The 24,265-nt window shown below is 45.4% G+C and overlaps 1 protein-coding gene across 1 annotated transcript; it reads right to left on the bottom strand.

The window, feature by feature from the left end:
- Positions 1–722: 722 nt before the first annotated feature.
- CHRNA4 (cholinergic receptor nicotinic alpha 4 subunit) lies at positions 723–23,914 on the bottom strand. The gene is made up of 6 exons (XM_009912613.2): positions 23,277–23,914; positions 21,854–22,005; positions 18,404–18,448; positions 18,200–18,309; positions 7,133–8,513; positions 723–1,310 (listed from the first exon to the last, which is right to left on the bottom strand). Exons 1-6 carry the CDS (start codon positions 23,335–23,337, stop codon positions 1,185–1,187), a joined length of 1,875 nt encoding a protein of 624 aa, XP_009910915.2. The 5' UTR covers positions 23,338–23,914; the 3' UTR covers positions 723–1,184.
- Positions 23,915–24,265: the final 351 nt, after the last annotated feature.

Raw genomic sequence — 24,265 nt, 5'->3', positions numbered from 1 at the left:
TCTGTCTTCCAGCCTTTCACCCACACGTGCCGTTGTGCACCGATGTGTCCCTGCAGCAGGACACGGCTCCAACGTCCCTCCCTCCCTCTGGCCGGTGGTGCCTGTCCCTGCCTTCTTGCTGCAGGTCCCAAAGCAAGGACCAGATATGCAAAACGGTCGGTTTAGTTTGGATAGAGCTGGGAAGAGAACAGCTGCTGAAATAACTGGCCAAATTTAAGGCCATAATACCTGTAATTTCTGCAAAGTGCCATTCTGAATTCCCAAGCGCGGCTGTGTGTCCTGTTCAGGTTTCCCCGGATAATGGCACGTTTCCTTATTATGCTAACACACCGTCCTGGATTTCTTTTGTGGCTTCCCCATGTCTAAATACCTTCCCCACCTACAGCAAGAGTTTTACAGCTCAGGGTGACCCTCTGCTATTTTGCAGCGGCCATAACCTGGATCTAGGAAATTTCCTTGGAAAGCACACCAAAGTGCTACCAACACGGTCTGAATCTTAACCCCAAATCCTCCCTTCATTTGCATGATGCTCACTCAGCTATGGTCCCCATGGCTTCTAAAAGGCATTGGCCAAAGTAAAATCTGTCAATACAAAGACTGCAACTGCTGTGCTAATGATCACTGTCGGTCCCAATGGGGCTGAGCTGCCTCGAGCAATTCTTTCAGCCTCTCCAGTCTGTCCGTCTTTACCAGCTGACCACAGACCACATCCTGCACAGGTATCCCAAATCTGGAACTTTATTTATAAAATGACTCATACAGGGACACACGGTCCTGAACCACTTCAGCTTGACAGGGCAAAATTACTAGGCAGGGCACGCTGAGACCTCTGAAGACAACTGGAGCTAATTTGCCAGGGGCTGGATTGTAGATGCGAAGCCTCTTTATGTGCTGCTTTAGGGAACGAGCTCGTGTTCTTACATTGCTGAGTATATGCCAATGAATGCCACCATGCTATGTACAGACTTTAATAAGAACTTTTCCCCTAAATTAGATGGAGGAGATGAAAATGGCTTGGCAAAACGGCGCAACCTCGGAAAGTATTCCCAGAAAGCTCTGGAGCAACTCAAGCGTGGGCACGCAGTAAATTATTCAAAGGGCTGCCTCCATTTCTCTGCTCCTCTCCTTCCAGGTGAACTAAAATCCATAGAGTGGGATATACTTTCTTCCTTCTGGGGCTATATTTAGATCATTCCTGCCAGCCACGGTGGGAGGAAGAGACCAACAGTTCCCAGCAAACACACAATGATGAACATCCAAAGGAAGATCCTGTCAATGACCATTGCAACGTACTTCCAGTCTTCCTTCACCTGGGAACACAGAGGTGAAAGGCCAGTTATTAACGTTTATTTGAGATTAGAACTTATGAAGACTATTAGTGCTTTATTCCAAACCAGGATATTTTCATTTAAGTCCAGAGATAGGAGAGGAAGGTCTCACGTACATTTAGTGGTCCTACACGATAGCAAAGATTTATTCTATCAATCACTGATGTGGGAGACAGATTCCCAGACTGCGTGGGTGTGCATGTGCAATTGCAAACCCGTTTCACAGCTCCCCAGGGATGCCATACGCCCGTGGATAATTAAGCCCATCTGCACACTCACTATCCTATTTTCCATGAGCAACAGCTGTAATTGGGTGTGTAAATGAGGCTGTGATTCAAGCGGGGGGGCGGGGGGGAAGAAATTACTCATTTCCCCATGCTTGTAAACAGATTTGCTTACAGATTAACGAAGCCAAACTCTCTGCAAAGGGATTTACAGCTCTGGGTGAGTAAGCATTGAAAGCTAACCAGCAAATAGAAGAAATGGTCTTCCTCACCCTGCTTTTTCCCCACTTTTGTCTTGCTGGGGAAGGCTTTCCAGCAATTCCTCTCTGGGGAAGTCTGGTACTTATTAATACCATCAGGAAAGAATTGTAAATGGCTATTTCATTAAGTAAGAAACCACATACATATGAAAACCTCTTTTATTACATTGCTGTTATTAATTTCTTTCCCAGAAGAAGACTGATCAGATGGCAAAGTTTTATTTGATACGGCTGTACCAATTATAATTTCCTACAATATACCACTTGGTGATTAATAGACCCAAGGGCTGAAATTTGGCACGCTGCCTTGCTCTTTAGGGAAAACATCTCAGCAGGAGCTAGCTCAAACCTCTTTGGTGGCCGTGATTGCAGCAAGCCCATAGTGTGTTGTAAGGAGAAGGAGACAGCAAAGCCAAGGCTGCGCTTTGCTGGGGCTGCTTTACTGCACCTACCAGTCTGTGACCCTGAGCAAACAGTGGCTTCACCGTGCCCAAAGCTGCCCTGTACATTGGGCTGTAGCATGAATGAAAAGCACAGTGCAATAATAATGTAACTCTAAGGATACAGGCCTTTTCATTCACAGATCCTAGGTTTGTTTTAAACAGAGAGAATAATAAGGGAGTAGCCCAAAATACTAGGTGTGAGCTAAAACACAATTGGTAGGAGACCTGGCTTGATTTTTTTTTTTTTTTTTAAGGATTTGCTGATTATACTGAAAATTAATTTTGGTAAAGGAAGCAATCCAAGTATTGGTGAAATAGCCATTTGCAGCAGATGATGTTTCACAGGTATAGTGGCAACTTCAGGTCCTAAAATATTATGATCTGCCAAGCACCAAACAAACAAGCTCTGAGCACAACACAGTGACTCTGTAAACTCACCTTGAGTCTTCTCTTTCTTTACCAGTCATGGATGCACCACTAAATTTTATCTTACACCTTGTGGGTGGTACAGAGAAATCATGATGTGTCAGAGGGAGAGAATATACAATCCAGGCTTCCGCGGCCAATGCTGTGACATTTTATTAAGCCAAGAGAATTATTCCTTGCAGGTAAGGTATGTGCATTTACCTCATTTTGGAGTGCTGAACCCTTCACAAACTGATCATCAATCTTCCAAGGTATTTGCAAAGTACCTGTCGTCACTCTGTGCCTCAACGCAGACAACGTTCAGCTGAAGCAACGCCAGCAAAGGGAGCTCTTTAACTACGCCTCTCATTATTTGCCATGTGGACTGCTTGGTTAGGCCTTTAAATCATCTGGTATTGCTCCAGCTCCTTGGCTCAGTAAGCAGCTTTGTAAATTGGGAAATGAGGCACGCACTGGAGAGCATATCATGTTTTCCCATAATTTGTTCTCTGAACAAAGCATCTTAAATTTCAGGAATACCTGAACCTTTTCAAGAGCGTAAGAATCGGTTAAATATTTTCATGCAATGGATAATTTTATTCCCTTTAAAAATAGCACCAAGGTAAGCAGGTCTTTACTGTTCAATGGGCAGAAGTAAACAAATAGAGGTTCGTCCTGAAGCTTGTCAACTCCCTGGGGGAAACCATGCTGTTTTCTGATTGTACAGCCCCTAGCACATCCATCTATAATTAGGGTGAGTAAAAGAAATAGTGTCCCTTGAAATCAAAAGGCATTGTCTCATCCCAAGGATAAAGTCTCGGTGGATAACTCCCCTTTGCTATACATGTTTTCTGGTCTATTCATCACTTGCTGAGAGTTGGAGCGAGTCTCTGATGCTTAAAATCCCTCATGAGAAGGGCAGCTAAGCAAGCTCTGGGTGATTGTATTTATGGCATTAGTGTCTCATGATGCAACCAACGTGTAAAGAAAATCTGCAATTTACGATCTGATGTCCAACTGGAAAGCTGGATTGAGTAAATAGTGCCCCATCCTGGAAAAATAAGCTTTTTTGAGTATTTGTGCTAGTAAAAGTAAGTGCTAGGTCACGCAAAGAAAAGAAATTAGATGAGTTTCTCTTTAAGAAAAGAAGGAGCAAATGGGAGAAGAGGAACAACTTGTAAAGTTCTACAGAAATTTGCTTTCAGATGTAATGGCGTATGCATAAATACTGAGCCCATCTTGAAAATGATGGCCGGGAGTACATCAGGTGTTTGCAAAACCAATATCCAGCTCCAGACCGAGAGCACAGAAGGGTGAAATTGGAAATTTTGGAGAGACAATGAAAAAAAAAGAGGAGGAGGAAAAGGAAATTATCTGGATTTTTTGTTTTGTTTTGTTTTCTGACAGCACTGTAGCATTTCCCTGTGGTCCAGCACCTCACGTGGAGCATGATCCGCAGAGGCCTCTCTGACAACATCTATGCAGCTGTCAACATCTGCCACCCCAACTCGTGAGCTGTATTTTGATTAGTTTTTAAGAAGCTCGCTCAAAACTATTTTTGGGAAAAGATCAGGGGCAGGGACCAGCTGACTCCCTCACCCCCCAAATTCCCCAAAAGTAAGGAAATCTGCAGCTCTTCCCTGGTCCAGCTCCTTGCAGGTCTGAGCAGTGGGAACAGGGCATCCTGCCCCAGGGTCTGCATGGTGGGTTGGGGTGCCTTGGTGACATCGAATCCCAAGGACCCAGAGCCTGCAACACAGATTAGAGCAGTCCCGGGTGGTTTTATTGTACTTTGTTAAAAATAAACCAGTGAGATTATCCCGTGCTTCCTCCCCCTCGGCTACATTCTCTCCCATTTTATTTTTAGGCTGTCTTCAAAGTCTTCTTATTAGAGCAGTCCAGAGATGCACACAGGCATGAGGACACCAAGGCTTTCCAGACGGTGCTGTTGGTGTCTGGTTATTTTGGCTCGTGTGTGACAAGCAACTTGTTTTGCTTCTCAGTCTGTAATTAATTTCTAATGGCATTTCTATCATATGCTGGGACGATTTGGTCTTGCATTTTCCCCAGTGTACCATTGTGTTTGTATTGTTTGTAGATATCTTTTTGTAACAAACAACTGCCTCTTGCATTTCCCATTTTCTCTTTGCTGAAGCACTTAATTAAACAAGCTATTTACTTTTAATTTAGAAGCACTGCCCCCGTGGCAATGGTGCTTTAGAAAAAAGACAGAAACTTCAAAAGAAGCTCTGTTCTCATTCTGGGAAGGTGCATGTCTCTGAAAATATCACCCCAGAGACAGCGAGCTGTGTCCCAGGGGCTGCAGCTGCATCAGAGGTGCCTGCTGATAGATTTGTTGAAGACTTCCATGAAGAAATGCCACAATTTGATCTTGAGATGAAAGCAAACTTCTGAGTACTGATTTTTTTCCCCAATAAATTCTCATTTTATTAGATCAGTTCTGCTCCTTACTCTAAATTTCAATTCCAAAAGATCATGTCTCCTTCTTTGTCATTTCCACCGGGAGAAAAAATGTGCTTTCCCACTTGACATTACTTGGATCCAGAAAAAGCAAACAGTATAGCCTCAGACTGGGGTCAGCAATTATTCCCCCAAATCTGAAAACCCAACCTCTGCCTACCGTGCCGACCACAACTGCCGTGAAAGAGCAGAGAACCGCGGGCAGGTTTGCAGGCTCTTTATGGGGAGCCTGGGGCATCGGTGGTCCTGGGGGGGACCCTCCTCCGCTCGTTGTTGGATGTTTTCCTGGTGCCTTTGCTTGCAGGCTGGGCTGGCAGGAGGTCTGGTCAGAGCCCTCAAAACTGCTCCTTTTCTTCTGCTTTTGATATTTAGTGCTGTAAATAGCTTTCTCCTCAGGATAATCGCTTCTTTTCAAGAGGGAAGAGTAGTGGGAGGTATAAGAAGAAAATTTGTGGCTTCTGAAGACTGTTTTCATTTTAAAGAAAGTTGCAGTCATGGTTTAGAAGGGAAGAACCCAAGATATTCATTGACTCAGTTCTTGATGATACCAACAAGCTTAGCAGAATGAGACTCAGTTGAAATGGGAAGCATTATTGGTGTAATAGTCTTTCATCTGCACCATGGGGAAATAAGTGAGTTAAAATCAACTGACTTCCATGGGTTTACTTGCAGCTATTGCTAGGAGGAGAGAGCAGAGTTTAATTTCTGCAGTCCTATGTACTTGTGAAGTGCTTTAGCCTGGCAAAAAGTGCTGGGCTGTCAACTAATGAAGATGGGGATTCACAGCCCATCTCTGACACAGATTTGTTCTGTGACCTTGGTCATGTCACTTCATCTCCGTATTTTGGCTTTTGCTTCTCAACATGAGGAATAAACAGTTACTTCCTCAAAGGGATCTTGTGAAGTGAAATACATTAAAGAACAGGGGCCTCTCAAACTATGGTACCAAAGAGTATATAAATGGACAGTAGCACTTAATCTTTTGTTGCTGCTGCTAAGTGCTCAGTGCTGTGAAAAATGCAAATATAAAGACACTCTTCATGCCCAGGAAGTCTTGCATAAAAGCACTATGACTTGCACTGACTCTAAATCTTGAGAAAATCAAACTGTAAGCACAGCTGAAAAAGTACCTTTTGCTGACAGATCCCTCTAGGAAAAGCCAGGTAAGACTTTTCTTCAGTAAGAACACTAACTTCAGGTTATCTTGTGGCTTCCTTCATTGTGGCCATAATTAGCTAGCACACCGCATCCATAGTATTGCAGGGGAAGAGCTACAAGAGGTGTGAAAGGATGTGGCATTTGTACATGCATCACCACCTCCATTAAAAGAAATTATTTCAGCCTCTACTTTCCTTCTCTATTTGTAGCCATATTTACCCCTTCCGAGCAAGTGTGAAATTTGTCTGTCCACCAACCTTCCCGCACAGAGCCAACTGCTCCAGTGGAAGTTCACTAACGAGGAATCACATCACGCAGAGCTAAACATACCCTGCAATGTCCCCACGCTACTACGCGCTTCCCACATCCACAACCTATTTGGGGAATTTGCTTTCCTAGGCTCAGTAGCCAGAGTCAATGCTTAATAAAAAACAGAGAATGTGAATTCCCCATCTGTCAGAGGCTTCTCTATAAAGAATGTCTTCTACGTTCCCACCACATGACTGCTTTTTGGGTCCCTTTCACAATCTTAGCTGCTTCCTTCCTACCTAACAACAACTTTACTCCTATTTTCTGCTGGAGAATCTCGTTGTGCTAGAGCAGCTCTGAGCATGGTTTGGTTGTGCTACCCCCTTGGCCCACATGCCTGCCAAGACCCCAAGGACAAACTCTCCAGCTTATAGTGGTTAATGTGTTCAAAAGCCACAACATCAGGAATGGCTGAGCCTGCATCAGCACTTGTACTCTCTGTATAGCCCCCAGGTTTGGTGGGGCTTCCTTGGCAGCTCATTTTTGACTTACCCAAGGCGAGCAGGCTAAGTTAGGATACTTACTGAGAAATCCGCGTCTTCTGCTCGCAGGTGGTCTGCAATGTAGTGAACCCCTTCCACTGCCAGCTTCAGGGCTGGGGACATCAACACAAGATGCTGCTCTTTGGCGCTGTGAGTCTTGCTTCCTTGAGCTGGCATGCCAGCTGCCTCGCTCTTTTTGCATTTACACTTGCACGGAGGGGGCTTGTGCTGGGGCTGCTTTTCATTTAGGTGGCACCGCTGGGATGCTGGAGAGCCAGTGGATTGGCCATTGGTCTGGGAAGAGTCCTCTTGCAGGTAGCAATACTGGATGCTCCGGGACCTACAGCGGATACTCCCTTCTTCTGCCTTATTGGGGCTGTACATCTGCTGAACACTTAGTGATCTGCCTTTCAGGATGGACGTGGTCTGGGTGTCGCTCAGGGGGTGGCATGAGGGTTGTGGAGAGGAGCAGGTCACCTGTACAGGCTCTGGGTGCAGCACAGAGTACTGCCCAGAAGGGGACTTGCAGATCGGCTGAGGCTTGGCTGGCTCCTCGAGGTGGGCACAGAAGGAAGATGTGGGTGACGGCTCGTTACTCTGGGGGCTGGGCGAAGACGAGGTAGTGAAGTTGGGTTCCACGTCGATCTCGGACCAAAGCCTCGGTGTATTGGTTATTTTGTGCATGGATTCGATGAGCTTCTTGCAATTGTCTTTCACCGCAGAGGGACGTTTCATGAAAAGGAGACGTGGGACTATGTCAAGGAAGATCCTCCTCACCCAGTCAGGCATCGTGTGGGTACGCGGGGAACGATGGTGCACGTTGAGCACAAAGACGGTGATGATGATAGACAAGGTAACAAATATCATGGTGAAGAGAAGATACTCTCCAATCAGAGGGATGACCAAGGAGGTAGATGGGATGATCTCTGTGATAAGCAGCAGGAACACAGTGAGGGACAGCAGCACGGAGATGCACAAGGTTATCTTCTCTCCACACTCGGAGGGCAGGTAGAAGACCAGGACAGTCAGGCAGGAGATCAGCAGGCAGGGGATGATCAGATTGATTGTGTAGAACAGTGGCAGCCTCCGGATAATGAAGGAGTAAGTTATATCGGGGTAGATCTCTGTGCAGCATTCGTATTTCTTGCTGTTGTAATTGCCCACAGCGTTGATGATGACCCATTCCCCGCTCTCCCAGTAGTCCAGCTGGTCCACATGACTGTGCATGCTCACCAAGTCTATCTTGGCTTTGTCATAGGTCCAGGAGCCAAACTTCATCGTGCAGTTTTGCTGGTCAAAGGGGAAGAAGGTAACATCGATGCTGCAGGAGCTTTTGTAGATAGCAGGTGGCATCCATTTAATTCTCCCATCATAGAATAGGTGGGCCTTGGTCAGGTGGGTGACTGCAAAGTCACCATCAGCACTAGGGAGAGATAGAAGATAAAAAAAGACTAAGGCTTCTCCGGGACATCTCAGCTCTGTTAAAGAAACAGGATATTTAGCACCTGGCTTCCAAAAATGCACTCGGGGCACCTGAGAGATGCAAGAGGCACATCATGTGCAAACACGGGATCCATCCACTCCATCCAGTGGGTTTTGAACTCTGTTGGCTTATGCAAGCATTGGATTTGCATGCAAATGTCAGCCCTCAACTTGCCGAATTCACGTCCTTGAGGTGAACGTACGCAAGTTTTCCTCAAAGGTGTCTCATGAATGCCCTGGAAAGGGTTGAGTTTGCTTCAGAGAGGTGGGAGGAACCACTATCAGGTAGTGTGGCTGTGGGCTCTGCAGAATTAATTGTGACAGCTGCTATAAATGAAACAGTGTTGGGTAATCATTCAGTCTCTTACATGAAAAACAGCAAGAACATCCTATTAATAGGAATAATGAAAGTTAATCTCTTGATTTCCCAGTCAGGAAGAGAGCTGTCTTTTACGGTGTCTTCTTACAGGGACTCTCAACTGGGGTCTGTGTGCTGGTATAAGATACACAGATAACAACCTAGGATTTTATATCAGAAAGCCATTTTTCAGCCAGCGAAAAAGCTATTGCATAAACAGCATTTTTTTTTGGTTTGGATCCGCTTTTCTCAGCTGATCAGCGCACTGATTTCCCACAGCACCGTGCCGTGCACCCATGACACCAGCTGCTTCCAGCTTGTCACTGGGATACAAGTGAGGGAGATCCAAAAAGGCAACAGGACAAATGAGTGCACTGAGGATTTGGGGGAAGAAAGACCACGGGGGAACGCCACACTCAAGCTGTAATAGTGTTGGAGAAAGGAGGGAGACTGAGAAACACTGGGAATGGGATCCCCAGCCCTGGAGACAGCCCTGTCCTTCCCCCTGCCTCAGCATCCCCAGCCACAGCTCCGCTCCTTCCTCACCCCCACACCTCCGCTACTGCACATTAAACACGGAACCTGCCCCTTGCCCCGGTGTGCGGAGGCCACCGAAAGGAATTAGCTCATTAAGAGATTCAACTAGCGCAGCAGGTAATTAATGCCCTGTGTGGCTATGCCATCAAAAAGGGCTGTTCCTCCCCTGCTCTTGGTGAGGAGGACACGTGGACGGTGACGCTTAAATTCCATTTCTGGGGCCAAGTCCACAGGTACCTTCTCTACAGCAGCATCCTTTCTCCGGGCAGCGTCTGCAGGACCTGCAGCCTGCGTTAGCTTACACAAAGGGGAAAAAGTGAAGCGTTGAGAGCTGCACAGGTGACATATCTCCTTGTTCGAATAATCGTTGTGATGGAGACTGGGTGTTTGAATCACAAGATCACACCTTCGCCTGAAAATGAGCCAAGGCCCTACATCTGCAGCCCCTTTGGGCAGTGACTGGCTGAAACTTCAAACCCCCTCTCTCCTCTTTGATTTCTACTTGTGGACAGAGGATTTTGGTATCCTTGGACAGTCACAACCCGGATCAAACACCCTGGTTCAAGCAGCCTTAAAATGTGGGTGAGGTTTGGATAGAGCCGCAATTTTTTTCATCACGAGCAAATGCCTGAGAGGTTGAAATCCCAACCAAAACCAGCACGTGGAATCTGTAGAGCAATGCCCTCAAGTCTAGCTCCAGGAATAGAGAAAAGAGCATCCAAAGAGCAGGGAGGGAATTGAGGACCATCTTACACACCCGGCTTGAGCCGCTGCAGAACTCGGGGATACAGAGGAAGAAGCCTGTCGTGCGATGCTGAACTGCAAACAGCAACGCTGCTAAACAAAAGGGAGGTTGAGCAGGGGAGGGAGAGCTTCTGCTAAAAACTTGAGATGAATTATTCAGGCTGATATAGATAGAAAGCTCTCTGCTCCCGCCCAGCCCTCCCGGCTGGAGCCGATCCAGCCTGCAGCCACTTTCCCAGCAATTGGCAAACTCCCTTGGCCCTGCTCTGCTGCTTCAGTGCTCAGATGTGCCGTGACAGCAGCTATACAGGGACGGGGTGCGCGGGGGTCACACCTCTCCTCTTCCTCACCAGCAGCAAGATAAACAGTGCAGGGACGATCCGGCGGGGCCCCTCCAGCTGCTGAAGGTGGAGGAACTTCCCTAAATTTATTTCTTTAGGAGATCATCCATTAATTCATATGCAAAGGGGAAAAAAAAAAAAAAGAAAAAGACCTTCTGGTATTTTGTTTTGCCCTGTAAAGCATCCTCGTCAGTCCATGACCACACTGGTTTCCACTGAGACTGGTGTTGTATTGCTCATTTTGGGAAACAGTGGCAGGATGCGGCCCTCAGTGAGCTGTCTTGGCTAACACGATATCTGGGCAGAGATGGCACATGCCCCTGAGCCCCAGGATCACAGCCCAGATCTTTGTCTTTTGAGATGATTTTCTAGGTCGGTTGAATGAATGGGAAAATAAACTCAGAATTACTGTGTGGTGGAGAACCAGGGTTTTTACTAAACTCTTCTTTGTTTCTATAATGGAAAGCCTTTGCTCTTTGTGGCAGATTTTGGAAAAACAAAAGAACACAAAAGGACCCAGTGCTTTTTGACCTCTGAACCGGACTTTTTCTAAAGCTTTAAAATGTCCTTTTTTTTTTAAAGACAGGAAAGCTAAAAATATGCACAAACCCAGACTGCTCTCAAAAGGGATTAAGGCAAAACCACCATTGTGTTTTACTCAGATGCAAATAAAACCGAGCAATGCCATTGTACCATCCTCCCAACTCCTTTCTTACCTCTTCTTTCTTAAATCTAATTTATATTCCAGGACCACTTGCTTTGGATGAAAACTGTCTTTTTCTCCTGAGTTTTGCCTGCACTGTAAAGCCAGATTGAGACATGAAACATGCACAACAAGTGACAGTCCAGTGTTTACTGTTCTTGGTGGTTTTCTTTCTAAATCTCAGTAGGAATTTGGAATCCAGTTCTGCATTTAATGAGATCTCTGAGGCATGATTAAACCATTCATTAATGGAAAAATATGTTTACAGTTCAACTCATGTTACAGAAAAGGGAGCACCTACTAGTGTTTCCCTTCTTAGGTGGAGCAACATGTTAGTGGCTAGGTAAATAACACAGGTGTGTGTTTTTTCTTTTAAAAACTTGGAAAAGGGCATGAAACTCTTCCTAAAAATTCATCCAGGAACAATAATAATTGTGTTTCATTCCCAGAAATGTCTTGTCTGGCAGTTTTGCAGTCTTTGTGTGACTAGCCACATAGCTCTCTTCTGCAATGTGATGCTGCAGATCTCTTGTGTCAATTATTTCCATAAACGATCTGCTTCTTTGATGAGGAAGATATTTTTTAATTGCTTGCCTAACAAACCAGGCCTCATCCTGGGTCCTCTTTGGCTCACACGCTGTTACAAATAACACCGGTACTCCCTTGTAAGCTGGATTTTGCCTGCAGTGCCATGACAGGAGTGAAACCAGCAGCAGAACAGTGTCTTGCCTTTGAGAGTCAGCTAATGACTCTGAGCAGCAATAAAAAATCCTGGGATCCTCCTGCTTACCAACCTAACAGGGCTGTGAAGTAATTCTGGACTTTACTGGGCAAGTGTGAACTTCCCATTGCCATTCAACGTAGAGATATTTGAGCAATTTGTAAGCAGGTAGATTAGCCTTGCTGTTGTACAGACATAGACTGTATCCAAGCCAGCTATAGCATGCAAAGATAGTGTTTGCAGTCATCTTAACCCTTTGTGCATACATACATTTTTGCCTCCTTCCTCAAGCTTACCACACTGGACCTTCAAGCATACGCTTACTGGATTGGAAGCTACGCTTGCAGGCACCCTGCCGATGTGGGGTGAACCTAGAGAGATGTCTTCATCCTGGGTGAGGTTTTCATTCTGCTCCTCTTGACATAAGAGAGGGAGCAAACAAGGTCACCTGGCTGTTGATGGTCTTCCAAAGCTCTTCCCCGATCTCCTCCAAGGGATGAAGGTGAGACAACCGACTGCAAATGAAGTCTGCAGGTAGGAGATCGGGGAAACCCTGTTTTATTGTGGAAAGCTCTGCTGTGGGAAAACCCACTCCTGGCTAAGTTGTGCTGACAGCCCTGACTCTATAATGTGAATATTTCCTTAGACAGAAAGATGGGAGATCTGACACAGTGGGACAGAGAAAATCTGCAGTCATCCCTTTATGGTGGTAGCACATTTTCATCTCGTTCAGTCTAGACCACTGTATTGTGACAGTCGTCATGAAAAACCATTTGGAAGATGGAGTGAGCACAAGTTAAACATCACAACAAAACCATGAGAATTAAGATAATCAGGCTCTCCAGATTACCCTGACCTGACAGCTCTAAAAATCTGTCAGTAATAAAGTACTGGAGCTGTTATATTTTCATGTCAAATACAACAGCGTACACCAGTAAAGAAAGAAGATGGTTGCTTATTCCTTTGACAAGGGAAATAGTGCTGCTGTGTTCTGCAGCCTTTGATTCCTCATTTCGAGAATAAAGGCTGCTCTTCTAAACTCTTCTAAGTTTATAAGGGTTCAAGAATGGCATTGTTTTACTGGCAGCCACCAACTGTATTTCATTAAAAAGCTCTGCTGATGGAGATTTTTTTTTTTTTTTGCCAGTTTCTATTTTCCCTGCAGTTGGGAGATACATCATCTCACAAAATTAAATGTTTTCAGAATGCATGTAAATGAGGCATACATTTATTTTAATTTCTGATGATACAATTTAAATCCAAACAGAGCTTTAAAAGCCTGAAAATTAGCTATATACATATACGGATACAGCTAGAATGTCTTTATTTAAAACATTTTTCATTGAACAGCAGTAACTAAGACAAATTGGACTTTTAAGACCCCTTTAAAGAATGTACCCCTTTGGTAGACATTAAAGAGATGCTTCTGCAATGTTCAGATTAAAATACTCTCCAAAAGAAAATCAGAGAATATTTTATTTAAAAATTGGTTTGTGCCACCAAAATGGTAACTACAAATTCACAGGTTGGAAGGGACCCCTGGACATGACTAGTCCAGACTCCCTGCTCAAAGCAGGGTCAGCTACAAGAGGATCAGGACCTTGTCCAGTTGGGTTTTAAATATCTCCAAGGTCTTGGCAACTTGGGTACAAAACATTTTGGGTAGATAGATGGAGGTGTCTGTGCACTGATGTGTACTTCTTTAGGTCACATCCCAGCTTTTCCTTGCTTCAGATGTTTAGAAATCAGTGGTAACTGATATTTTGATTGTTCCTTAGTAAATTAGTCATCTGTCTCAGAAATGGCTGTGCTACACCGAAGAAATAAGCACAAGTTTCTCAGAAGGCTCTAACAGTGCTGAATTTATGCATTTTCTTTCAATTCTTCCCTTTGCAAAGCATCCTCATCAGCACTTTGGAGGCAAAACTCTAGCTCTGTTCTTAGCATAGTGGCAGAAGTCTTTGGATGCTAAGACAGTGCCAGCCCATGAGAGAGATCCCTCTTATAGATTTCTTTCTATCCATTCCTGTATTTCTGGATAGAGCTTGGCAGCAAACCTCAAAGAAATCTAGAGATATATTTCCTCTCCAGAAACATAGTCATTTAAACTCCCAGAAGAATCAGGAAATCTTAAGCGTGAAGTAGCAACTATGGGCCTATTATAAGTACAATCTGGTGCAAAAATGACAAGATCTGTGCAAGTACACACATACACACACAAAGAAAAATGTCAAGAACATTTCCAATATTTTAAAGGTTAGACTAGGGGGCATCTTTTGGTATTTCTCCTCCAAACAGCTTTGGGATGAGTCAGGAAACCAGTGTTACTCCAGAAGTCTCACTGGTTGCAAATGTCACAGTATAGTTCAAAAGAACAAGCTGCTATAATTCAGTTCAAAAGAATTCTTTGCTTTCTCATGATTTTCAAAAGCCGGCTGCCAGATGATCTTCTAACCCAGTCCAGTAATCCTTTGTGTCCATATTACCACTGGGTGAATTCCTCAAGATATTTCCTACTCCTAATTACAGAAATTTGTATTTGAATTTCCTTCATGTATGATCTTGTCTTTCATTCTTTTTTTTTTTTTTTTGTGACTATCAAGGCTAAGGCAGGGATTAGTTTTTGGAACAGCTAACATCAGAAAATACTGAGAAAAAAAGAAAATTTTGAAGTCTGAATGTTCCCAGTAGCTTCTTCCCAGGTTTTACAACCATCAGGCTAGAGAAGACAAATGCTATGATGCTATCATGAATATCCAGTTGAAAACTAGCCAGTGAAGCTCACGCTTCAAGTTCCCTGCCCATCCATTAGGCTCAAGGACATGGTCTTGCACTCCTCTGGACAGCCTTCAGCAGCTGGAGCACCTGGCTGCAAACCTGCTCTTTCAGGGTTTTCTCCTCTGGAGTTTCTATGTTGCACAGGGTCCAAATGCCTCAACACAGTGGTGGAGAAGCAAAAAAAAAAAAAAAAAAAAAAAAAAAAAAAAAGTCAAAATGCAGCTCCAAGAGCTTATTTCCTGATTAGACAAAAAAATATTTTTCTTTTTTTACTTTAAATATAGAAAGGAAAACTAAAATGTGCTTAAAATCCATTCATGAATGGGAAAATAAGTCAATGCAAAGGATTAGATAATTAATTTAGAAATGATTTGGTGGTATCTGAAGAGCCTTTACAGGCTCAGATAAGCAACAGCTGGCCTTGTTGGCAGAGAAGAAGAGGCTTTGTCACTTCACTATTAACTCATATTCCTCTGTTATACATATGTTTTGTCACATCTAGTAGAAACTATTTACAGAGTCTTGGAACTTATCTCATCAAGACTGAAAATTCAACAGCATATTAATTTCCCTGTAGGATATTAATTTGGTTTTAGATTCCTTATGAATGTTGACAACTACATATACTCTCTAGGCCAAACCAGCTGAGTTTACTGATTTAATTTGGGCCTCTAGAGTGGATAAATGGAAGGTTTTGACAAAAATGAGCTTAGATATGAGAATAACCTCACAACAAGGGGTTAGGTTTCCTTAAAGATGTAAATCTCAAATCAATTTAAATTTCACCATTTCTATATATACCCCAAGATGAAAACAGAAGAGGCCTTCGTATAATCTCCTGCCCAGAAAATCTCTTTTCCAAAGGTTACCATCCCAAACAAAAATGCTGTACTTCTGCCAGATCATGTGATAAGCAATAAATAGCTCACATTAAAAAGCCTGAACAGTGCAAAGGCAAATGTGGCCGCTCTCTCTCTTCCACCAAGGTCTCTGCACACATTCTCTTGCTCTTAGGGACCCAGAATTACATGCATCTACTTTAAATTCCCTCTAAACAATATATATTTATATTATATATATGTAAAATATGGGAGGGGATCCTTGTTAGCTAGTTAGATCACTAGTTAGATCACTCATGACTAGTCGCTATCTTTGCAAAGCCTTTCCTTCTGAGACATTTCTAGCTGAGATGCCTGCAAGGAGAAGCACTGCCTGGTTATGCAGTTGGTGAGCTGCCATGCAGAAGAGCCTCATCTCGGTGTCCCATCATGCTACAGGTTTTGCCTTGCATGCATTGCATTTGCCCTGCAATCCCTAAAAAACATGAAACCTGATTGTTAGAGCAGTGCAGCTAAGATACTGACTGCAGCTTCAGATGTGTTTGATGATAGGAAGTTAGGTAGAAGAGAGAAATATATCCCAGGGCAGAAAAGAGTTTACATAAGACTGTATGAAAAAGCATGGGCAAATATAGCTGTTAAGAGGTATAGAATTAATGGAAAACCATTACTGACTGGCTGATGGTTGGCGCCTACATCCATGTTTAATTTATGGATAAAGTAACCAATTAAAAATGCATGATAGACTCATGACGACCAACAGAAGAATGCATGATTATTAATGGTCACTATGGATAAAGGGAGAGAAGTAGCTTGGATTTAGGGAGCTGGGGCACTAGATCTCCCTGCACGGTAGCAGGTCACCAGTACAGTTAGACTGGCTATCTGCCCTACCTCCCTGCAAGTCAGACTGAGTCAAGCAATAAGGTGGGCAAGGCTGAAAGACTCGCACCCCAGAAGAGGTTAAGGAGGACTTTCTGGAATAGCTGCTGTGGCCAGCAGGTAGGCAACGGCTCCCTCAAGTCCCCATAGTTGCTCAAGTGACAGCGGCAGTGAACAAGGACATGAGGACAGAGGGGCAGAAGCCAAAGGCTACCCAGCTGAGAGGTCTGCGTGCCCACTGACCTCTGGGGCTGCTTTCGGCATAAAGTCCCAAAATATCTAGAGCACAAAAGGATACCAAGGCCTCCTTCGTTAGTGCTAGGATCCTCCTTGCATGGACCACGCTCATCAACCGTAGTGAGCGTGGTGAGCCAAGGGAGCAGATGCAGAGATGACACATCAGGCTCTTGTGTACCAGAAGCTCCAGCAAATGGATGGTTTAAAGCACAAAGGTCCCATGGACAATGTAGATTTGTGTAGCGCTATTTGCTTTGGCACTACAGTACACCACAAAAACCACCAGAAGCTCCAAAAATAGTCATCCTTAACACTGTCATTAATTAAGCAATGACAAGGACAAGGGCATTCATTTTTTTTCCAGTGGAAGCTGTCAACACCTTTCTTGGCTGCAATGTGAGGCACTTGTAATATAATATTCATGCTCAGAGTGTGTCCCTGTAGGATGGGAAGGTCCAAGTGTCTACGAATTAGTCATTTCCATTGGTCTAATCTCTGAAAGGTGCTATGTGAGGATGCAGTGATTTCCAAGAGGTTTGCAATCACACCACACCACTGAGGTTCAGAGACAAGCTAATGGGAAAGATAACAATTTCCATAGTCTCCAAAGCTCACAATCCCCTGGACAGGTTCCTCCTTCAGCCATTTATTTTTTTTTAAAAAACAAAAGCAAAATCGTATCAAACTAGAACCAGGCAACAGTTTATTAAAAATGAGCCTGGCTGCTGTTGTGAGTGTTTTGTCTGAGTGTTAGTCACATAGAAAGATATTTTGGTTTGATGCTTGCAGCAAATGTTGTCTCTAGAGCCTGTGCTGGGGAGAGAGACTGGGATATGCTACAACCTAGGAGACTGGAGAGCTCCGGTATGATAAGCCAAGGAGAAACCAGTCTTGGCACTTGGACAGTCTTTCTAAGAATATCAACAGGCTCCAAAGAAAAGAAAGAAAACAACCTGCTCCCTAGGAGGTGTGCATGCAAGAGACAGTTTTCAAGCATTCAGGGTCAGGACCAAATACCTATTTAAGAATAATTCTAGAATGGTATTAGGCTGACCTGAAACCTGTATTTGTAGACACACAAGTCTAACATGTTTCAGCATATTTTCCTTATTTAAGCCCATTCTCGGTAATTGGCTTTTCCAGTTGATGGTGATGAATTAGGGGAGAGCTCCTTGGTGAAATGAGGAGGACTGAAAGCTCAAATCCAGCTTAATTGTGTATCTGACATGTGAAGAGAAAACAGTACCTGGCATCCCCCAACAAAACTTGCTGTCCAGACAAAGGATCATTAGGAGAACAAAGCCCTTGTGATGAATGTTAGTCATGTCATTTAAGGCACCTCAGGAACAGATGTTATAAGAATCTACATGGAATTCAACCACAGAGAACAAAATAAGGAGGAATAATTGCAAGAAGCACCTTAACACCACGGGCAGAGAAAATTTGCAAGGAGGGGTTTGCCTTCTGGCCACAGTGCTCACACTCACTTGTTGTAGAGGACAATATCTGGTCTCCAGATGAGCTCCGAGGGGATTCGGATGGATGTGACGTTTTCATATTCCTGGGGGTCCCAACGTAGCTTGTAGTCATGCCACTCCTGCCAAAAACGAGGCAGTTATTACAAAGCTGGGAGAGTTCAGATTGCAAAACTGAAAAGGAACATAGAAAAGCACATATTTTGGTGCACCCACCTGCTTCACCCACACGTTCGTGGTCATCATTTGATTTTTCTCATCCTGAAATGCAAGATCAGATATTGGTTACAGAAGCAGATGAAGTGGCCCAAGGAAGTAATTAAATTTCTCTTAATTGTACTTCATTTCTCTAATTATAAGTCACCTCTGCAATAAATGTAAGTTCCATCTTGGAAATAAAAAGCAGATGTTTCTGTAATTTAACATGGGACAGGGCACAGCTGCCTGATACCACTGAACAGCTGAGCCTGCACCTAGGCAATCTTGTGAGCAGACAGACTTGAATTTATTGGGATTTTCCTCCGTGCTGATGGATTCAGCCTAGGACGATGGGGCCAGGCAGAGGAAATTGCTCCACAGCTTTGACCCGAGCACCGAAGGAAGGGGAGTGATGGATATGTATCTCCTTACTCACACATGTGTGCATGGATTACAATGCTCAGCTTCATCTGCAAGTAGTGTTTAATACTTCTACTCTGAAACATTATCCGTGAACACAGTTCTGGGAACATGAAGCTCAGCAGTCTTTCTCCTTCTACCAAATACATGAACTTAGAGCACTATGGATTGGGATTTCTGAATAAACCCAAGCTACTGTGCTGACACGTAAGCATTGGACAGCCTGGTGTATACCCATGCTGTCAGTTGGTAGACTTTTTCCCAACTCTAAGTACAAGCAGTATGGAAAGGTAGAACTATATATCTATATACTTTTAAATAATGTAAGGCAGATATAATACTGGCAGCACTGTAGTAGTATTAATTACTGCTTGCTGCTTGCTTTGCATGCTTATTAGAACCCCTATGTAAATAACTAAGATGAATTATGTGGGGCAGAGCCCAGTGCTGGTCTGATTTAAGTGTCGCACCAGAGCTCAGAGCTTGTTTGTGGGTTTGTTTCTTTTCTCCCTCTTTGGTTGGCATCAACACCAGCTCAATTGACAGGGCTAATTTGGAAGGAAACTGCTCGTCATTAATCTGGCTCTTGTGGCAGTTCAGGATTAATTCTGAACATTAAAAGCCTGGAGATTCGGGGAGGGGCTGTGCCTCCCCCTTGCTGAGCCTCCTCACTACTGTTGTGGCACCAAGTGTAAAACCTGATCAGAGATACCCTCATCCGGGGTTAGGGACCAGAAGCACATGGAGGAAGGAGGAATACAAAAAACATTCAAATGAGCAACAAAGAAAGGGAAAATATCCAGCTACTTTCTTGGGTGCTGTTGGGAGATGAGGAATGCCACTGGAGGAGGCTGCCATCCCTTGGGCTGCACCAGTCCTCGAGCATCTGCTTCTCTTACCACTTTGCAATTCAAGCATCTGAGGGTCTCCACCACGGCCTCTGCACTGGGGATCCCAGTGTCGCAGGTGCTACCCTTTACTGGAATTTTCCTGCCAGGCTGGGTGCAGACCCTTGGTGGAACCTCCTGCCCCTCACCACACCTGAGGGCTCTGCCATCCTCCTGACCCAAGTGAAGCATGACTCTAATCCCACGGGTTTATCTCGTAGGGAGGGTTGCAATGTGCTAATGACTGACTGCCTTTTTCTCCTGCACAGAGCCAGCCCGGAGGACACGGGGGGATTCTGCAGCTGAGGATGGTGTTGCGCTGCCTGGCCTCTTTTCTCAAGGTGAACACAGCGCTCAAGGTCCTGCAGAGACACGGCTTTAGGAGTCCAAGTGTGTTTCTCAGTGGCTGCTCCTAGACACGTGCTCGATCCCTTACCACTTTTTCCTGGGTTCAGAAAACCCTCAGCACGCCAGGTTGAGGTAAGGACATGCAGGGATGTCAAGTTCCACATTGATTTTTGTTCCCCCGCCCCCAGCTTTTGTCAGCAGGAGCTGGGGTTTGAATACGGCTCTGATTTCTCTTTCAGACTTCTTGTCGTTGGGAGCTGAACATCGGGTCTAACAATTGCAGCAGGGTTTGCACCAAAAAAGTGTCACTGTAGGGAAGGGGGAGAGACAGCTGAAGTGCTGCAGCGGTGGCAAGGGGTCTCACCAGTCCCAACCACACAGACTGGGGTAGGAGGGGATGAGAGCTCTCCTCCAGCTCTACCCACCGGCCCTGGCACAGAACTGCCTGCTAGTTGCACTTCTAACCACTGACATGATTTTAAGAAGATTAATTCTTCTTAAGTAAACTGGGAAAAGCACTATGAAGCAGGTGTATCGATCCCCCCTCTTCCACAATTCAGCAGCTGCATAATGGAAAATCTCTTTCATGCCTCCACAGTCACTAATGTCTCATCTTTAGTCTTATCAATTATTCAGATGAGAACCGTACAACTTCAACATTAGCAACTGCAAACAGCCCTGGATCCCTCAGGCTGACGTAAGAGAGAGGCGGGGAATGGAAGACCATTTCTGTGCAGCAAAGCTGAGAGCTGATGGCTTGTGCACAAGGAGACGCAACTCTCCAGCAACTAGTGTCTTTGATTGCCCACCTCCTGCACCACCTTGGCTCTGTTTCCTCTGCATCTCAACCCCCTTATCTCAAAATATAAAACGTTGTGGAGGGTCATCTGTTATGACTGTCCCACACCAGTCTTGTCTTTAAGCTGCATTACACTTTCCATTATCACCCCTTGTAGTCTGCCACACAAGTACAGTAAAAGTGACAGAGAGCCTCCAAAAGCAAGGACAATACTTGTTCAAGAGCTTTGCCTCTACACAAACGCGCTGTCCTGGGAAATGTTGCATGCAAACAGGGACAGGAGAGAGAAGCATGCGGGAGCAAGATCTGCACAAGCTAGAAAGCCTGTGTGTGTGCTTAACATCTGCAGCCCTGCAGGGATCTCCGTTGGATTCAACACTTGACCCCAACACACCGTGATAGAGTAATCCTTTAAATACCATTTCAGTGCGCATCAGTCTAGAGTGCAAACCACTCTGTTTTGTACATGGCATGTGCAGTTTGCACACATGTAACTTCTATTTGAGCAAACATTCAGAAACAATTTTCTTGTTAATATCTGCCAGAGTAGCTAAAATCACTCAAAACTTTCATTTGCAGAAAGCTCTTCAGGCAAACTGTCTTCCAGAAATGAGTAAACCACTATTCTTATTAGCTTGTGCAAATTAGTTGTAATAATTATGGCTCAAATTCCAAATCAGCTATTGTTTTTTTCCTTAGCCAGGACTCTCTGGCATTTATACCAGTTGCTCCACTGCCCTGCTGTGATCAGTCCCACACGTTTTGATAAGGAATTTGGGATTTTTGCCTGTACTAGATGAAGAATAAGGGATCCACTTTGATGACCAGCTACTCACATGAGTCATCCCTCGTTCCAGCAGAGCTGTCTGCGTGAAAACCCTTCTCTGCTGAGAGCAAAGTCTTCCAAACCTGACCCTGGATCAGCCTGTAAAACCCCACATGCACCAGGAGCCTCTCCTCAAGCCCCGACCCGGTTAATCTTGTCCACTTGTTGCACAAATAGGTTGCACTTACAACATCGATGAGCTGGGCAATGGACAAGCCGAAGCGGACGAGGACCACATCGGAAATGTTGGCGACGGGCCGGGACCACTTGTTATAACCGGAGAAGAGTTTCTTCAGGAGACGCTCTTCCGCGTGGGCTCGGGTTTCCACGTGGCCGAAGGCTGCGGGGAAGGCACGGGGCACGGCGACGTGAAATGTCTGCAGGTCCAAGTGCCCACATAGCTGGAGTTTTCTCCAGGGGGGGACCCTCGGGCTAAACCCAGCGATGGGCAAGTAGGGATGATGCCACCCTGGAGGGTGATGCCACCCTGGTGACTTGCCTTCCCGCTAGCCCAGGCATCGCCATGTATTTCTCACTCTGTTCACCCACCGTTGGCCAATTCCCAGTGTAGGGTTTCCATTGCAGAGCAGGTTTGGTCTGCAGAAAGTGGGGCCATCACTAAAACCATTTGAAAAATGCCACCTGAGCCATTGTCCCTTGATTATGGTCTAATTTTTATGGCCACTTTGCGGCAAGTTTCTAGCACTGAAGTCTGCAAGCAGGAAAGAGGGATGCTAGAAGGGCAAGACAAAAAGGAAAAAGCAGCCTTCTGCAGGGAGATAGGGATTTTGGATCAGATTTACACAAAAACCCTGGCATCAAATGCATCACAAAAAAAAAGGCAGAGTGAAATCCAGCTCTTCAAAATAACCTTTATAGCCGGTCTTTCACAAAAACGAGGGGTGAGAAAGAGGACGAGGGAGAGCACAAATTGGATAACAAGAGTGCAGTTTCCCTCATTAATGACTTTAAAAGTTGGAGGCTGCAAGGACCAGCCCTGACCCTGCATGTACGCTACAGGAACCATCGGAAGTGCCTGTTGGTTATTAAAAATTAAAGCCACCCTTCTTCCAGGGGGCTGCCGGGGGAGCTGCGCTCCTGGGCCAGCTGCACGCAGACGCATCCTCCACCACGGCCGGTGGGGAGAGGGAGCCGGGGGCTCTCCCCGCATCCCTCGTGGAATATGGCTCCTACTTAGTCTTTAGCTGCCCTGGATTATACAAAGGGAAGCATTAGCTGAGCGCTGGCTGTGCTCTCCCCAGCCAGAGCTGTAGCCCGGAGACACATTAACACACTTCACCCAGGGAAGAAAAACCCAAGCAAGAAGCAGGATGCTGAGCCCCTGCCTGTATTCTCCATCCTGTCCCCTTCCCCACCGCGGCTTTAACCCTTTCCCCATCAAATCAGGCAAGGAGGGGAAAATAAAAGCAAAGCATTGCTCGGCGGAGGCTGGTGTTTAGGGGACCCACAATGATGGGACGGGAGGATGCAGGAGTGGGGGAAATTCCTTGTTGACAGGGACCGGTCTTCGCAGCGTATCTTTGAGAGGGATAAGGGAGAAAAGAGCTAAAGAGCAGCAGAGCAGGGGTAGAAAAGCTTTCTCAAACTTACCGGGGAAGACGCTGGCACACAGCAGGAGGAGGAGGTTTCCTTTAGAGACGAGAAATCCCATTGTGGAGCAGAGCTCTAGTACGCAGAGTCTCCCGTCAGGGCAACTTTTCCTCTCTGAGTCTCTGGATCCTCCAGCTTCATTCCCCTAAACTCCTTTCTCTCTCTCCCTCTCACCTGCCTCTGGGAAGAGGTAATAGCCGGTGGTTTGTTTGTTTGTTTCTTTTCTCTTCTGACTGATTTCCAGCTCTTGCCCCTAGAAGGATGCTCTTCCCTGGGACACCGATGCACATATACTTGCAAGAGATGCGTAAGGGCTGCAGAAAGCTCCCGTAAAGAGGCACAAAATGCACAGCCTCCCTGGGCTCTCCTGCTTGCTCCTCTCCCCTTTCCTACGGGGCGGTTTGGCTGCTCGGTTTATTTGCTGCTGCTGCTGCCGCTGCTGTTTTCACCCTTCCCCCAGCCCTTTGGGCAGCCTTCGCTCAGATTTTGCTGCTGATGGGCCACCGATGCCCACGCCAGCCCTTGGTGGAGCAGAGAGGGAGCACGGTATGTTTGTATATTTAATGTAGTTAGACCTGCCCACCCCCTGCTTAGGAGGAGGAGAGAATCTGTGCGCTCCAGCAAACAGGCTGCAGGGAGGAAAACTTTTAGCATGAGAAATAAAGGGGGGGATCCAGAGCCCAGCTGCAGCCAGAGGTGGTGGATAAGGGGCCACCTGGGATCTTTAGAGCACCCGAAGCCCAAACAGTTCTTAATTAGCAAAAGCTGTCTGTTTAATCTTGTCCAAGTGCTTTTCAAAATCACCTCTGTAGACTAACAGGGTAATTAGCCTGAGAGATAATTCTGGCCTGGGCATGTATCTTTGCTGTCAGCGGTTATTGGGCTGATGAACCTGCCCATGAGAACAGGGCTCTGCTGTGCTTGGTGCTGCACAAACACGTAGCACAAATACAAATATTTGTCTCTGCCCATAGGCAACATGCAAATCA

This window comes from Haliaeetus albicilla, chromosome 2, assembly GCF_947461875.1.
Source record: "Haliaeetus albicilla chromosome 2, bHalAlb1.1, whole genome shotgun sequence".
Classification (NCBI taxonomy): domain Eukaryota; kingdom Metazoa; phylum Chordata; class Aves; order Accipitriformes; family Accipitridae; genus Haliaeetus; species Haliaeetus albicilla.
This window is presented reverse-complemented; position numbering and strand designations above follow the sequence as displayed.